The 18374-nt window shown below is 41.1% G+C and overlaps 1 protein-coding gene across 2 annotated transcripts; it reads right to left on the bottom strand.

Moving 5' to 3' along the window:
• Positions 1 to 1010: 1010 nt before the first annotated feature.
• On the bottom strand, positions 1011 to 8945 carry LOC115606396 (vitamin D 25-hydroxylase). Of its 2 annotated transcripts, XM_032919887.1 has the most exons (6): positions 8744 to 8945; positions 6498 to 6643; positions 5667 to 5808; positions 4745 to 5377; positions 2908 to 3237; positions 1011 to 1326 (listed from the first exon to the last, which is right to left on the bottom strand). In XM_032919887.1, the coding sequence occupies exons 3-6, from the start codon at positions 5671 to 5673 to the stop codon at positions 1151 to 1153; spliced, it is 1146 nt and encodes a 381-aa protein (XP_032775778.1). In that variant the 5' UTR covers positions 5674 to 5808; positions 6498 to 6643; positions 8744 to 8945; the 3' UTR covers positions 1011 to 1150. The 2 variants fall into 2 exon arrangements, with proteins under 2 accessions (XP_032775778.1, XP_032775777.1); XM_032919886.1 differs by having other exon boundaries at positions 5667 to 6643; positions 8744 to 8819.
• Between the last annotated feature and the right edge of the window lie 9429 nt (positions 8946 to 18374).

The raw sequence follows: 18374 nt of genomic DNA, 5'->3' as shown, positions 1-18374 counted from the left end.
GAGGTCTAATATCCAGCCCCGCCCTTAAAGAGCAACTTGCTCAGTGTATGTTCCATTCTGAACCCTATTCTGAGGCCCTACTTCTCCCCACATGGTGGGAACTGATCGTACCATACTTAAGAGTATCAGATTCTCCTGCAGGGCCTGCATAAATCTTTATCTACCAATAAAGCAATAGCTGTCAAGAATAAAAAATGAAGCCTAAAACTTGTGTTTAAAATCCATTTAAAATCTGTTTCTCCACATCCTATTCCAGTCCCCCTGCCCAAAGGTCTCTTCTCTGGTCAGACTCAGGACCAGCTTATTTTCTTTACTCATAGTACAGGGGCATGTGACTAACACAGATACTGTTTTTTCCAGACTACTTAGGCAGAGATTAATCATTACATAATGCTTTGTGTTGGGAGGCAATGGAGGACATAGTCTAGAAATGCAATAAACTGGCAAAAAAAATTGCTGTGATTGTCAGGAGTATGGCAATAACTGAACACTGAGTATATGCCACTAAAGAAGAAGCAAGCCATAAAAGATCTCAAAAGTGAATTCACAGAGTCATCTGATTCACTAGAAAAATTATGACCAACAGGGAAGATAGGGCGAGGAGAAGGAAGGACTAAAATCCTTTAATAAACAATTTATTAAAGCTGGAAAAGATAGTTTATTCTGAGTTACAGAAATTTAAATAGACACCTTTAAAAACTTTTTAGCTATGTAAATATAATGGACAATTATAAAGAACATCTTAGCTGGAATAATATAGATGAGATTTTAATGGATGAATCAGAGTATAAACATTTTGAGCCATATTCTCCGTGCTTATAAAAATATCCTCTCAAAGTAAAATGCCTTGCTAAATAATTAAATATTTAAAAGCTGAGTAAGAAGTTAAGAATTAAAAGCAGACTTCTGCAGTAAAAACATCAACTTTAAACACAGGATGTGTTTCATGGTTTTGGTTGAGGGTGGGGTTTTTTTGTGAAAAACAAGTAAAAAGAAACTATTAACTTATGCAGAAATAATCAGAGTTTATCTGCAAGTCCTTTATTTTTTTTTTCTTCTGACATGAAGACATTTAGAAATAGAAGGCAAAGTAGATCCTCAGCTGCAACTTGCAACACTGTGCTCTACCTGACAATCTAGATCCTTCTTTTCACCGTCTTTCTGCACAGATGAGGTATGGCTGTGGTTGTAACGTCATGCCTAATCTTGGTTTGAGATCTGGAATCACGCCATGAGGAAAACACAGGTGAAATCGTTGTAGTAATGAAGTGAAAAACAAAAACATTTCCATTCGAGCTAGTTGTTCTCCAAGGCAATGTCTTCTTCCTGGATTGAAAAGACAGTTTTAGAAAGACTTAAAATGTGTTTTCATTCTTTTTCATAAGAATGGTCATTTCCATGTTCTAAGAGGAGCTGTATGAACTTTGCAGTATTCTATAAGAGAGGATTGGTGATAATTTACAGCAAGAAACCAATCTGTTCCTCTCACTACACAAATTCTGTCAAATTTATTTAGATAAGCTGTTAGCTACTTTATCTTGTCTTGAAGTAGCAAGCTAGACAGAAGATGTTTTAAAAAATGAATCTGTGAATTTCAGCCTTTGTCCCCTACTGTTTTGTTAATTGCATCTATTGTCAGTCATTATTACCTGGCAATAATTATAACTTGGGAAGTAGAAAGATACGAAACAGGTCTGGATAAGGCCTTTAAATATTAGTTCCCATTCTATGTATAACTAGTTACAGGGAATAAATGTGGAAGACACAGATGAATGGGTAACAACATCGGGAATTGGTAAGGTCAAACAAGCAAAAAGAAACAGAATACAGAATAAAGGTAGACTTCATCAAATCTAACTTTAGATGTTGTGCATCTATTCCAAGGGAATTGTTTTGTCCTATCTCCTATTTTTTGGAGAAAGAGGGTCCCACATCAGTAAACTTAAGTCACGCTCTACACAAGGCTATGTCTATGGTCTGCAGAGGTAGCCCTGGCAGTTAGCTTATACAGATGTTGTGGTTTAACCCCAGCCAGCAACTAAGTGCCACACCAACCATCCCCGAGTAGTGATCAGTAACTCCTGGCCACCTCCCCCCAGTTTATATACTATGACGTTTTTGGTATGGAATATTTGGTCGGCTGTCCTGGCTGGGCTCCATCCCAGCTTCTTGTGCACCTCCTCACTAGAAGACTATGAGAGACTGAAAAGTAATCAACTTAGAGTAAGCACTACTCAGCAACAACTAAAACATCCGTGTATTATCAACATTATTCTCAGACTAAATTCAAACCACAGCACTGTACCAGCTACTAGGAAGAAAATTAGCTCCAACCCAGCCAAAACCAAGACAACAAAATTAATTTTTCAGGTTGGTAATCATATGTGAGGTAAATTATTCACTTTTATAGGCATCAAAAGACAAATCTATAATGATTTAGGACCGTCAAGAGTATTTCCTTAGGGCAGAATGAAGTGCTGCATGCTGACGCCCAAGCTAGTTGTGTATCAAGTCTGCAGTTTCTGGTGCTGATCTGAATGCTGAAACTTGAAAGCTGGTTGTTTAAATTACCTATATTTAATGACTTTAGCGGCATATTACTATTAATTGTGAAACAAGTAACACTTATGTGCTGCAATGATATAAAATAATTGTCTTCTGACAACACAGAAGATATTGTGTCATTTTTTTGTTAGTTTACATATAATAATGAGCTTATCTATATAAAAGACATTATGCTAAAATGTATTATGTCCAGAGTGCATTATATTGAATATCTTAAAAATAGCTGTTTCATCAGAACTGTGGAAATTTTATATCATTCTGTCCATTCCTGATTTACTGATGTGACTTCTATGTTATACATCTCTAGGTTTCTGAAAAGGAACAGTGGGAGGAATCACTCACCTAGTGAAAAAGGAATAAATGCATCTTTCTTGACAAATTGCCCACTGCTGTCCAAAAATCTCTCAGGAAAAAACACTTCTGGATTGCTCCAGTATTTTTCATCAAAATGAACGGAGTAGAGGTTTGTAATCACTGTAGTGCCTTCAGGAATAGAGTAACCACGCACAACAGTATCTTTGGAAGTTGCGTGAAAAATACCTAGTGGAACTATATTACAGAATCTTAGAACTTCATGTAGAACAGCCTCAGTGTATGGCATTTTGCTTTTCTCTTCTAAGGTAGGCATTTTGCTTGGGCCGATGACTAATTCAATTTCTTTTTGAACTTGCCCTGTTGGGAACAGGAATAAAAGTTGATGCTTATTGTGTAATGCCCTTTAATTTTTTAATTTAAGCTATAAAATATATACTTTTTAAAGGATGCTGAAACATGAAATATATAAAATATAGTAGCCTATAAATTTTTAAATTCAGACTATATATTCCTTACCCTGCTAATAGGAATTACTACTAGCATATATATATACACCAGTAATCCTCATTTCAGAAGTAATTATTCTCAGTAAAATAATGTTTAACATACTTTTCTTTGCTTGTGTATCTTTTTATTTCTGGAGCTCTTCAAAACTAAAGAAACAAGCAAAAGACTGCAAAGATAATTCTACTTGCTTAGCCAGATATTTAAACCAGCTCAGTGAATATGGGACTTACTTAAAATAATGGTAATAGCAGCAATGAAAGAGCTTTGTCATGAACTTCTTTATCTAAACTGAATGATTTCCACTGTTTATAGCATGTCAGGCTTTGACATACATTATCATTTTTTTTTTTAAAGTAAAGCTGTATTTACCTGAAATGTAAATACAAAATTTCATCTCTAATTTTAAGATAATAATTGCTTTCTGTCTACCATAAGAAGAAAATACATACATAAAGATATCTGGTTCCTATGCAGAACTTCAGATCTTTAAGAGCCTTATAGCTACCAGTCATGTTGTTATCCCCATTCTGAAATGATGATAATGGCGAACTTGATGTTAGAGCAGTATTTTTTTGTCAAAGTATCAATGGTAACTTTCCAAGTTATCTAAGGCTGCTCTTTCTCCAAATACTGAAAGTCCCCAGTTGAACTAAGCCCTGCTAAGTTTTGATAGGAAAAGCAAAGTGGAGGCAGTGAAACAAGAAACGTTACTGTTCACTTCTAAAATCCAAATGTCTACACAAAATGTCTGGGCTGACATTCAAACATCTACTGCTGTCTTACCTCTGAATGACTGTAACATCTTTCTATTTTTATTTTTAAATGCTATTTTTGTTCTTCCAAAATTATAAATATACATGTCTGTAATACATAAATCTATTGTGAATTGAGGCACTTAAGGATAAGAAGAAATTGCACCTAAATTGTTAACCATAACCTGATTTACATTTTTTCTGATATTTTTACATTCTTATTTTATTAATTTCATATTTAATTGCATTTGCTTATTATTTACTAACTACATTAATACATCTACCAACCAATGTTATGCATCACTACACTAAACTAAAAGATATTAAAAATACTTTATTGAAAATATTAAAGCTTCATAAAAATGTATTCACAAAATAATATACAAAAATTTTATCACTATACTTAACTTTTGATGATGTCCTCTTCATCTGCATACAAAATATGCTTTTCACCTCTATCCATAGTATGTTTGGTAAATAGAATAATATATATAGCCCTTTCTTTCTTTTTGGTTACAACTATGAATCACTGCACCACTTTGAAAAAGCATTTTAAATTTGCATTAGGAAAGTGTATCAGTTCCTCAAAATGTCAAAGTTCTTACCTTGAATGTTTGGATAAAGAGCCATAAATAACACTGCCCATCTTAAAACATTTGTTGTGGTTTCGGTCCCAGCTATGATGAGTTCTCCAACAGAGAAAATTAAGTTTTCTCTTGAATATGTAGATTCTGGATCCTTTTCATTGCAATCCATCTCATCTAAATATGCATCTACAAAATGTCGAGGTGACTGAGGCTTCCTATTTTCAGAGACACGTTCAATAAGGTCATGAAGAAAGTCATAGACTTCAGCTGCATTTTTAAACAGCTGCTGGTGTTTCCCAAATGGCAAGATACCAATCCAAGGAAAAGCATTATATAAAAATACAGAAGCACTAGCAGCTAATTCAATATTTTCACTAAAAATCTCAATCATGTGCTGAAATTCGGTATCTTCGTATGTAAAACGTTCTCCAAAAATAATCAAATTAGTAATGTTTGAAACAGCATTTGTTATCAAGTGCTTTAGATCAAATGGTCTGCCTTTGTATGTACCAATGGCATCAAGAAAAAACATAGCCTCTTCTGAAATTTTGTGTTCAAAGGACCTTTGACCATATCCAAAAATTCGAAAGGTATTTACAGCTAATTTGCGATGTTCTGTCCATCCTCTGCCATATTTACTGTTCAGTAAGCCTGAAAAAATATTTTGACACAGTATTTTATGCAACGCTTTATTTTTTCCCCCGTAAGATCATAAAACTATTTAACAAGACAAAAAAAGAAGACAAAAAATTACACACATCTTGCTATGGATAGTCCAAGAGTGACAATACTTTCCAAATAATATCTTTAAAGAAGCACCAAGTATTTTACGAAAGGAGATAAAAAAGTAGAGAAAACAGTAAAGCAAATGTTTCACGTGATCATGAGCCCATCTATTGGACAAACCCTCAATTTTTATATAAAAGATGTAAGTTCTTACCTCCCATGTTTGTCAGCTTCTTAAACAAGGGAAGAGATGGTCTATCTGCAAAAATTTCACTTTGATGAATAAGGCATTCTTTTACTGCATCATAGCCATTCAGTACGATAGCAGATATACCTCCGAGATCAAGACTGAAGATCTTGAAAAAAATAATAAAACCTGTAAAATGCTATTACAACCAAATCTCAAGAACAAATAATGAAAACAACTAAAAACAAGTATGAAAATGTGAAGCAACATTACACATGAATGCAAAACACAGACTCAAATAAACTTCAGTAGGGCATACAGGTAACCAGAGGTGATGCAACTGTGGTATTACAGAGTTTGTTGTGAGCTAATTTCCTCTGTCAAAAGATAAAGGAAATCAGCCCACACTACATTCTGTACTTTGCTGTGCACCTAAAGTGACCAGCTCTCCAAAGTAAACACTGGGGATGCTTTCATATAGTCATTGTACTGTGTCCTAACATGAGCATAGATAAGTATGTATTAGTATATAAGTATATAACATTATTAGATACAAGGTATAGTTTTTATGTCTGAACTAGAAATAGAGTGCATATATTGTCTACTTTGCTAATTCACTGTATTTCCACAGGATGGAGGAAAGCTTTACTACTGCATCAGCTCCTCCTCCCTGCCTGAGTAAAGGTAAATTCCAACAGCTTAATCTGGTTAAGGGCACTATGACTGAATCTGTAAGCTCGTATCATGAAGACTTCCAACATGTCACTTGGTAATGGCAGACACAGAAGTGGTGTCAGTTGTGAAAACAACCAAGCTGCACTCAGTCCTTTCTACCTCTGAAACTGGACACCAGCTTACTCTGCACAGGCTCCCAAAGAACCATCAGATGATAGAAGTGAGAGCCATGATGACAGCCAACAAATGACAGCATAGCCCAGCTAGTCCCATCTCCCGTTTCCAGAAGTGGTTAGCGCTAGGTGCTTTGGAGAAAGATGCAATACATCCTGCAGAAGGCACATACAGGATAAACAAAATGAAAATCTTAACCAAAGTTTCAAATATTAAAACCAAGGCTAAACTCCAGATTGAAATCCTGTACCCTTTTCACTACTTCTCTTAGTGTTATAAATCTGTATTTTTACCTACACAAATCTCTAGGTTTTCCTTCATCTCAGCTGTTGACCTCCACAATATGAAATAAAGTTAGCCTAATTAAACACTCTGTGACAAATGAGTTGTCACTGAAAGGTTTGTCAAGCACTGGAACAGCCTGCCTAAGGAAGTGGTTGAGTCACCATCCCTGGAGGTATTTAAAAGACGTCCTGTAGATGTGGCACTCAGGGACATGGTTTAGTGGTGGACTTGGCAGCGTTAGGTTAACCTTTGGACTTGATGATCTTAGGAGTCTTTTCCAACCCAAATGATTCTATGACTATTTTGTTTTAGCAAACTTGGTATATTCAGTGTTATAATGGCTCTTCTTTTTTACATAACAAGACAGTCCTAATAAATTTCTGCAAGCTGTTTGTATACTTTGATCATATCTTATTTATCTTTCTTCCTATGTCATACAGAATTAAAAAAAATTCCTTTTATTGTATTTTTCCAGAGCCCCCCAAATCCTGATATGCCACCTTCAAGTTCTCTCAAATTCTGCAGGATCCTTTCTAACAGCAGGTGACTAGAACTACATACAGCATTCCAGGGAAGTAGAAAGCTTAGTTTATTTGTCGAGACACTTTTCCTTCTCATTTCCATTCTATTTGTCCCTAGTATTCTGCCTGAAACACATTTACTTTTTTCTGCTGCCAAAATAAATGAAACAAAAGGGAATCCTATCCTTTTGTTTCTGCTATTTAGCAGGCTTTTAATTCAGGCACTTTTCTTCGTTTCTCATTTGTGACAAGACTGTGACTTACTCTGTTTCTGCTGTAGCTTTCATAAATTATCTGGACAAAAGCTTTTGACAGACTTAAGTTCTCAAAACAGTTTTATTTGCCTGTGAGGGGTGTTATATTTAAACACATCTAGCAGTTTGAAGGACGTGATTTTCTTGACAAACCATTGTTTGCTGGCCACAAAGCTGCCCTTCACACACCTCCAGTGATAATCCTGCTAAGTAAAACACCACAGGTGTAATAAACAGTCTGGAGATGTACAGGCATGCCAAGCGGCTGGCCAGGATGTGTGCACTGTGTCTGTGTGTGTTCTCGTATGTGTACACACACACTTACGAATGCTAGCACCTGCCTGCCTTTCCCTGTCTCAGGTTTAACTTTTATGAAGCTTATAAACAGATTGCTTGCTTGAAACCGGTTGATGAAAAGAAACACATAAGAAAGAAAAATTCTGTTCTCATGTAGTTATTGACTGTAAGTATTCCACTGAGGGCACCTTCGAGGTGCTATGTGTTTTCAGTGAAAATGTTGCCTTATCTGAGTGCCTGCTATTTGCTTGTTGTACTTATATTAATTTTAAGCCGCCTTCTTGGCATGCCCAAGGCTCGTGGATATGAAAGCGAGCTCCTTTCACTGGCAGCAGGACACTAGTGTAAGCACTGTACCAAAATAATGAAATGAACTCTAGAGCCAGGCCCGTGGACAGCTCCCCTCCGCCCCTCCCGCCCTAACGGGGGAGCTCGGAAGGGTGACAACTCTTCTATGCCGCTGGTCTCCCTGTTCCCACAGGCAGGGATGACCGCAGAACCGGTTTTGCCAGAGCCTGGTGCTCCGGACCCGCTACCGGCCGGGTACCGGCCCTTTGCTCCCGCTAGCAGCAGGGGTGCTCCGCCCGCGACACCGCTGCCTCCTCCCCGGGGCGGTGTAACCCGGGTCGGCCGGCCACGCGCTGCTGACCGCTCCCCGGCGAGGCGCGGGCACCGAAAGCCGCTCCGGGCCGGAGCCAGGCGGCGGGACGGCTCTCCCGGCCGCACGCGCTGTGCTCCCGGTGCGGGTCCAGGCTCCGCGGCAGCTCCAAGACGGCCGGAACGGGCACAGCCCGCCCGGTTGCTGCCGCCGGCCGCGCTGCCCGCCCCATCCCAGCCTGCCCCGCTCCCGTTCCACGGGGCCCCGAGGAGGCGGCAGATGCCGCCAGAGCGGCGGTACCTGCCCGTGGATCTGGCTCTGCCGCCGCATGTAGACGTGCGGCTGCTCCGCGCCCAGGGCGTAGATGTTGCCGATGAGGGGCAGCCCCGCGGGGCCGGGCGGGAAGCCGGAAGGCCGCCGCTGCTTCAGCAGCTGCCGCACCACCAGCACCAGCAGCAGCGACACGAGCAGGACGCAGGCGCCGCCGCCCGCCGCCACGCCCAGGCCCCCCTCCGCGGGCCACATCGACCCGGCCGCCGCCGCGCCGCTTCCTCCGGCCGCCGCCCCCGCCCCGCCGCCTCATTGGGCTGTGGCAGCGCCCCCCCCCCCCCGCTCATTGGCCCGTGGCGGCTCCGCCCCTCGCGTCAGGCGGGGCTGGGGTAGTAGCGCCTCCCGCAGGGTGCCGCCGGCGGCCAGCCGCGGTCCCGCGGAGAACCGGTCGGACACGGAGCTGAATGGGATAGGATGGGGCAGGGCGGGAGGAGCGGGGCTGGCCTCTGGGGCCTGCCGAGTGGGGAAAACGGGTCTCCGTACTCACGCGGGCTGCCTTTGCTCTTTTTTGTGGAGTAATGTTAAAAGTTTCCCTTTTCGGGTCTGTGAAGTGCTGAAGAAGCGCTGCTGAGTGTGTGCGGCATGGGTTGACCTTGATAAGTGAGAAGAGTAACAAGCAGTTATTCGCTCGTTGTTCAGTCTCTATGGAAGCCAAAATCCATAGTTCTGGGATGTCTTTCCCAGAACCTCTTGGGGCCTGTGTAGCTGTGCGTCAAGAGTGTCTTTCCCACTCTGCCCTCTCCAACCACAGCACATGAAATCTGTGTATCTGACTGATTTTTGCTAGAAAGTGGGTAGCTGGCAGCTTCAGACACCGTGCCCATAATTCCCAGTCCTGCAGAGCCTGTCCTCGGGCCCCATGAGCCAGCTAACAGCAATGCCGGAGTGCTGCAGAAGGCAGGCAGGGGGAAATGGGCCCAGCCTCCCTGCATGGGAGGAAATGTCCCCAGTCCATGTGATCAAGCCACGAGGAAATCACACACGCAACATGTAAGGGCTATTGTTATTCAGTGGGATGATGCCTTGAGAAAGAGGGCTTAAGTTGCTGAAGAGGCCAAGGTCATTTACTGCAGAGCTGAGGAAGCAATGCTGCTAAGCAGTGTGACATCCTGCTGAAATTCTTCATACAAAACTCAAGTTTCCACTTGCGCTGTTTTTGCTATTACAGTACTGCTGTTTTACAGGCAATTTTAGGTAACAGAACCACTTCTGTGCTGTTAAAATTTCTATGCTATGAGTTTCCAACTTGAGATTTCTTTTGTTGAATTCATATCTCTACATTGATTCATATGAATGTTAATAAGATCTAAACTGATAAAGAATTTATGCTGATGAAGCTTGTTAATAACCTGACTGATGAAAATGCACTATGTACTTGATAATCTAATCACTGAATCCTTAATTCTCAGTATGTTCCTGTGATGGGACATTCTGCTTCGAATGTGACGGTACTGACCTGTGAGCACACGGCACAAAAGCTGAGGAGGGTCCCAAGGTGTTGCTCAGAAGGCAGGTGCTTGAGAACACAAACACAGTGAAGGCCGTTGTTTTGGGAGTACAAAGAGAAGGTAAGAGCTGTGGGTGCAACAGGAGAACAAGGAGGGGAGCTGGGAAGTGACAAAGTGTAGCTTTATAGCTGGCAGTCTGGCTTCAGTGCAATCAATCTGGCTATCTGGGCACTTGCTGAATAGATCAAGTGTGAGGGTACGAAGTGTAAAGAGAGAACAAGATTCAAAGAGCATACTCATTCATGTCTGCCTATTTTGGGCAGATTGAGAAGGAAAGATAAAAGTCATGTATATTCCAGAACAATATGCCAGTAACTTTTAATGAAGTCAAGTGTGACAATGCTGACCCAGTTTTCTCAGCCACAGTTGCTGATGCCTGTGTGTTGTCAGGCACTGACATGGGCTGGTTTCTGTAGGCCAATATAGTGACAGACTTTAATTTTAAGGTGAATCTCCATGCAACAAATATTTGCCTCAACATCTTTCTTTGTCCTAGCTGCCAAATGCCTGCAGAGCATGTGTCAGTGCCAACCTCCTTTATCAAATCTTACCCAGGTTGTCAAAGTACAAAGAAGCAGCTTGGGCACTGCTGGAAGTTTATTTCATTCTTCTTCCAAGTTATTTCTTCATCCCGTCTTCCAGTATGATACTGCTAGGTGTCTTAACTGAATTACTTGGGCCATACTTGCAAAAATATTTCAGTGTCAATATTTCAATGTCAGAGCCTTAAGATTTCTCACCAGAGAGCAAGAGATTTAGGAACTCAGCTTTGCTTGAGCCAAAGGCAGAGTAAGGAGAAATGGCCAAGGACTGAAACAAGACACACAATGTGCTTAAGCAATTGTGCTGAAGCATGCAAACTCAAGTAGATTTAAACCTGATTACTTACACACAGACTGGCTGGTTAGAAAAACACTTCAAAACACTGTGAGAAAGACTGACAGCCTACAGACAATTGTACAGAATTAACTTGTGAGATTAAATTGCTGTTGACTGTAGTGGAGTAGAAACATTAATGTGCCAGATTATTGGTGCATTTAGGGTTAGAGTATGGTGTATATGCATACTGTTATTACTGCAGTCTCAGTTAGAAGGATGTAAAACATTCTTCTAGATAAGCTCCTGTCTTTGGAAAAAAGAGGTTGGCACTTTTACCCTCTCATCCTTCCCTCAATGATACTTGCATAGTTTCCAAAGTATCTGAGGAAACATAAAAAGAGGTTTGATGGGTTTACTGCTTATCTTCAATGTTCTGTCATTTAAGTGTGCAATACTTAACATGCACCCCAAGTTTTAAATGATCATGATTTCCACTGCATCTATGCAAGAAAAGAAAGGAAAGGTGATTGACAGTTTTGGCAGTAAGCGTTTTCAAGGGGAAAAACAGGGAAAAGAATGCACATAGGAAAGACCCAAGAAGAAAAAAGATACAGAAGAAAAGTCCAAATGTTTGGCTAAAAGAGAAGAAATAGATTTGTATGGGGAAAAAAGCAGACAAGATTTGGCAATTATCTTCAAGCAGGGGAGAGAACAGTCAACACTAACCTTACCATAGTGCTTAAGCCTTAGTGCTGGAAGAGAGATGGTGATGGTATCCATTGTAACAGAGAAAGTGAAACTGAAGAGCATTATTGCAGAACAGCAAAATCCATTTTGGTCAAGCTGAATGGAAAAGGTGGTGAATCAGCCAAGATTAAAGATCCAGGAACCTCTAAAGGATGCATGATTAAATGGAGGAAAAAAAAGACCAGCATGGATAAATATGACAAAGTTGTCAAAAGTAAGCGATAAATAAACCCTTGTGAACAGATGAAATCACTTATGAATCCAGGTTTAGGGATGCAAGACTCCAATGGCTATTCAAGGGCAGGATTCCTTGCCAATTTCTGACTGATCCTTTTGTGTGTCTTTCTTTCTGTCACAAGTGTGGGGGCAGCTTGTACTGAATTGCTTCTTTGGGAAGGTTCTACTCATCTTAATCATGGTTGATCAAATAGCAAACTCTTAGGATGAGTGAAGTTTTTTTGATTTCAATTATAAAAACTATGTCTGACTAAAAAAAAAAAAGCCATTAAAGCACGTATCTTTATTAAATTCTAAAACATTCTAGTCATCAAGATTTACAATGACTTTGCATTGTAAATTCTGTAAGGAGAAGCTGGAAACAATCAAGTAACAGGAAATGATTGTGTTCCCGCCCTCTCAAGAAAAGCAGAATGCAATTCTTCGGTGGGGAGTGACTACACATTTACGTACATAGCTTTGACTTTTGAAGAAATGTACTGACAAATGTGGCTCTTCTTTTAGTAATGGTATTAAGATCCTGATGGTGATTCCCTTACATTCTTGGAGAAAAATTAACTAGATCCGAAATTCCATTAAATATCTCACGAACTTGTATTCAGCTACTGTTTTAATCCGGCTTTGGTTTTCTTACTCGTTAGCATTGACATCGTTGCTGCACTGATCACCTGATCAGGTAAACTCTGATCAGGCTGAAGTGCTTTCCACTCCTGTAACAATGTCTCTTGTCCAGTGAAGTAATGTCATACAAGAAAACAACTTCTTTTTAGCCAGAAATGTAAAGATTTTGCTCCTTTTCTTTGAGGTACGGCACAGAAAAGAAAGAGATGTGTACAGGTGTACCAAAGTAGGCATGCTTCTCAGTGAGGAAACTAATTTCATAAGCCCACTGACATGTTTAGAGTCGTGTGCAGATGTTACCTATTGCACTTACTTTATCTCTTTTTAACACACCTTTATCATCATAGCAAATAATTGATTTCTATGTTACAATTATCTCCTTAGCTAAGCCTAAGATAATGTTGGTGCTTTACAGATTTGCTAAAACAGAAAACCACATCTAATGTTTTCCCTTGTGAATTTGGTGATCAGTTGCTGAAAAAGACTCTTTTCCTTTATCACAGTCCTACTGTGCCTAAACATTTTCTGTTTGTCAGGCAGATGCAGGAAGCTATGACACTGGCTTAAAAACTGTAGCTTCAAAATAGTTTGGGCATATTTTATTTGCTGGCCCTTTCAGAGTATATTTAGGTCAATTTTATGCATAAATTTAGAAATTTATCTTTTTAATTGTTATTCTCATATGGCTATTGGTTGCCAGAAACTCTGCTGTAAGTAGATTAGCAAATACTACGTTGAGATAGCCTTTGCCTTCATGTACTATTTACCAGCACTGAAAGGGGAGAGATCTTTTTTTGGTCCCCGATTTAGCAGAAAGTACAGGCTAAATTGTTGCCACTGCACAAGTTCCTGTCTCAGCCAGCTGAGAAACAATTGCACCTGGTCCTCCTCACGCAGAGGGCAGTACGGGAAACAGCAGGGATGTATTGATGTATTGCTGTAGAACCTAACAATGCCAGGACAACTGACTGGTCCTAGAAGGGACTAGGAAAAACTGTTACACTGTGGCTTACTCAGACCTCAGTACTACCAATACAAAGAATGAAATGATGACATGAGATCTTCCACCCTTCTTATATCCTGTAAAGAACAAGCATGGGATTACCCTGAGGACTTAAGATGTAGTTTCTCATGCTATTTTTGCTGACATGCTCTGATGATGTATAAGATAGTAGAATAGCACTTGTGCAAGCAGTCAAGTTTTATAACAATGCTATTGCTTAACAAGGTTAGTTTTCTGGTCTGAGATTGTTTTCCAGATAAGTAGTTTGTTCAACTCTTATCTCACCTGCAGAATGCATAAAACTAAAGTGGAAATAGGTGCCAGTTTTCAAATATTTTCAGAGTGAGATTTTCCTCCATAGTTCATCCCCTTTGTGCTACCCTGGTAATGCTACAGGTCTGACCCTGGCTGTATTTGGTGAGCTGTGAGTTCCTCTGGAGGGATCCCCCATGTCAGCCTGTTGGAGATGCAGCTGGGACAGAACCAGGTCAGGCTGGAGCATGGCTGTTTTGGCAGTTGTCAGAGGGTGTAAGAGTGCTGCCAGGTAGCATGAGATACGGTTGGAGCCTCTGTGAACCTGCTTGGAGGCTGAGCTATGGTAATGCGGAACAGAAGACGACTAAGCCACAGCCAGCTTCCTTGTGGTCTGCCCCTTCTGCCTTGCCAAGCAAACCTCAGTGCAGGACAGTACGGCCCAGCTTTAAGAGATTGTTCTGCACTGGATTTTGAGTATATACAGGGAAACTGCTGCAAAACCTACTGAGCAAAAAATCTTAGTGGAAATGTTTCAATGAGATTAAAACAGTGCAACATTGATCTTCTGTTTAAAATGTCCCCCATACATCAGTCTGGAAGCTTTTCGAAGGCATTCTGGAAGAAAATTTGCTTCCAGACTGATTCATAGGTTTCTCAGTAACTAGTTCAGCAGCAGTTCCACTTTCTCAAAAGTAGTCACTGGAGAAGCCCAAACCCAGATTTAATGTCCATTAAAAAGGAAATGCTTTAGTGTTGGAATCTATATCATCATTCTTGCTCTCAGGGAAATACTGCATCTTTATAAAAAAAGAGACTTTCATGTTTGGGCCAAATTCAAACCCAAACGACAAGAGAGATAAGTAAAATACTATTTGTGTTGATAAGCTCGATGTGAGCTTATTGTAATCTGAAGATGGTCTGTTGGATGCTATGGAAGCAGAATTAAGGAAACGATTAGACCAATCAAGAATGCAAGTTTTGCAAAAGCAAATGCTAACAAAAGTTTGGGTGATCGGTAAGGTGTTATGTTTCAGAGTTTAAGCCAGTCTCTACCTATTAAAATTACAGAATCACAGAAATTGGAGGTGAAAAATATGAAGAGAACATATTTAGTTATGTTCCTTGCCCAGAGCTGATCAACTATACCTGTCATTCCTGACAGATGTTACACTACCATGCCATAAAACCCTCCAGTGCAAGATACGCCGTAACCACAATGCAACCTATTCTTATATGTCATTAACCTCAATTGTAGAAAGCTCTTTCTAATCTGTTGTATCTCCTTTGTCGCCTTTTAAGTCCATATATTTTTGTTATTTTGAATATAGTATCACAGTGTAAATTATTAGTGCTTTATGGCAAGTATTTATATTTTTGTTATCCCATTTCTCCATAGTCTTTCCATCTATTCATTGTTTCCCCAGTCTTCGAGCTTGTTTTCTAAATCATGTTATGGCATCTCTGATAACTCTTACTGGTATTTCTCTGGAGTTTCTCCAACTTGCCGAAGTCTTTTTGAGGTATGGCATGCTGTCCTGAACAAAGGACACTTGCAGGTCTACATCTTATTGGCAACAAGCAGAGTGTAAGGATTACCTCTCAGGCCCTAAGCATGATATTCCTGTTTAACATACAGCTTGCTTTTATAACAGCACCATGTTGTTAACTCTCATTTTCTGCAGAACAGTTTACAATGAAATATTGGAAAGACGCTTTCACAGGAGCTCAACAGTGCTCACTTTGTCCCAGGTGGCTTGTAGAGGCTTCTTAGGTGGCAGTATTTTCTTGCTGTTTGAGACAAGGTGCTGAATTAGACAGACCAGGCATCCACCAGAAACAGCTGTAAGTAACTTCCCAGCTTCTCCTCATAAAGTAAAACCACATGATTTTCACAACTGCTTTTATCATGAATTGTCCTTATCTGAAAAAGGCTTAATTACATGCTGTGAAGAACAGGCTTAGAGAGAGCAGAGAACTGAATTATGCTTACCTCTCTCGTGAAGAACTTACTGTGTCAATGGATTGGAGCATTGTCACTGTCTACCCTTTCCTTTTTATAGGGTCCCTTCTTGTCAGATATGAACCATTCTTGGGAACAGAAATTTTGTCCATGCAGCTCACAGTCTTGTCTATCTTGAAGAATTACATTTTATTATTGAACAAAAATCTTAACATAACGTATAGATATGATGTTTTTGTTTAACAGCATGTCAGCTGGAAACAGTAAAGAACCTCACTGCAGAGTCTATGGCTTGATGATAGAATGGCAATATTTACAGTGGCAAAAATGGTGCACTTTAATATGTACTGGTTAAATAATATCTAACAGTAGAATACTGTAAGAAGTTTTATCTAGTGTAGAGAAAGAAAGTAACTTTAAAATAGGGCAGATTTTTCTTATTCCCTACAAATTTAAATAAATTTATTTGAAGAGGAAATTCCTTTTACTTGGAGCTGCAGGTTGCATTAGATCATCTGATTTCTTAAATAAATAAATAAATGAATCCAGTAATTCTGTAGCTCTTCATTTTATCTGCTTTGAACCTATACCCACTGATTATTTTACCTGATACATTAAGCAGAACAAGCTCCTTGGAACAGATTGTTTTGGTAAATGTCCTGCTTTCTTAGTGCAGTGCTCCAAAGTACCCCTCTGTGCTAGTTTTTCCATGGATACTTAACCTCTAGTTTTGGATTTATCTATCAACAGGAGACCATTATCCTGTGACAATGATCTGTATCTTTTCTACAGCTTCAAAAATAGACAAACTGGTCAAATGTCTTTCTTTTCCATCTTACGTAGAAAGGAAGAGAGGTTTGCAGGAAGAAAATACATCTGGTGACACCAGATGACGTATAGCTGAGGGGAAAAAAACAGGACGAGCCTTCCAGCTGGGAGTCCCTCCACGAGCTCTGGCAAGGAGCAGCCGAAGTGCTTGCCAACATCCAAGTGCTATTTCGTCTATACATGCACAAAAGTAGATCTACTGGCATTCGTACCTGTTGCTTTAAATTTACGGGTTTTTTTCTGTGAAAGCTTAAAGTAGAAATATTAGCTTCTGAAATCCTGTAATGGCTGCAGGCTCCAGCCCGAGGCTGAGTCCCACTGGCAAGAGAAGGGCTTGAACTGCCTGGCATCAACCACAAGATGAAATTTAACTTTGTCTTCCCTGAAACATTGAAACATGCTATTACACTAGACTCGTCTGCATTTTTTAAGGTTAAACCAGGAATATTCTATGTGGACAAGAGTAATTAAATCCCCTAAGGGCATGTGAACGATTAACTGTTAACATAGGATGAGGAGAAGGGACAGTGATGTTAGAGAGAAATGTCCGACGGGAAGCCTGGTCATTCAAGTTCCTACACTTTATTTCTGTTGGTGTAGCTGTACAAGTCACGTGAAAACAGCAAAAGCGATGCTGAGCCGGTTCTCAGGTGCTACCTAATGTTTGTAAGTGCAACCTCAGAAAAACTAGCTTAAAAACCAGAGCAGGACTCGTGGAAACGGATGAGATTTAAAATCAAATACTTAAACTGCTTCTCCCGGAGGCGTCCCGTGGTGAGTGTACGGGCGATGGAGCTGCTCTTCACAACGAAATGTTGAAGTTGTCAGTGCGGGGGGGAGGAGGAAGCCTCCCAGGGAGGGCAGCCGAGCGGCGACCCGCCGGCGAGCCAAGGCGGCTGGCGAGGGGAGCCCCGGGGCGAGCCCGCACCGCGGCGGGCACTGCACTTAGAACCGCCGAATGGTGCTGGGCGCCAAGAGCGAGCTGGCGCCAGTCACAGTCCCCACCCTGGGCACTCAACCGCCCTCCCCGCCCGCGCATCGCTGCGGCTGCGGGAGAGCACGGCAGGTCGGAGCGCACGAACGCCCCCACCCCGGGAGGGCTGTAACTCATGGAACCTACGAAGACGTGTTAGGAAAAAACAAACCACTACTCGTCATCTGGAAAAACAGACAAAAACCCAGAACCCAAACCCCAAGAACCCAAACGGTTTTGCAATCATCGTTCTGCAAACCGAGCGCGGAGAAGCGGCGCCCCGGAGCTGGGGGGGCCGGGGAGACGGGCGGCAGCGGGTGCTGCACTCCTAGAGGCGTACAGCCAAGGAAGGAAGCAGAAACCCCCATGGGGTGATCAGCGACTCGCGGTGCCGTTTTCAGTATGTTCGTGTTCCTTTTTAAACTTCAAAGCTAAACTCGCATCAACAAAGTAGCACCGGCCCCGCGGTTCCCCCCGTGGCTGTTCGCCGCCCGGTGAAACGCACAACTCCTGCCATCGGGAGTGACCCGTGACCTCGGTGTCTGAAAAGCAAAAACGAAGGAACGCTGGGAGGTCCTCGAGAGAGCCCCCCATTCATTTTAAGTGGCGAAACGAGCAATGTAACTGCGCTCGGCACCTACCCCGCGGTG

This window comes from Strigops habroptila, chromosome 4, assembly GCF_004027225.2.
Source record: "Strigops habroptila isolate Jane chromosome 4, bStrHab1.2.pri, whole genome shotgun sequence".
NCBI classification, from domain to species: Eukaryota; Metazoa; Chordata; class Aves; order Psittaciformes; family Psittacidae; genus Strigops; species Strigops habroptila.
This window is presented reverse-complemented; position numbering and strand designations above follow the sequence as displayed.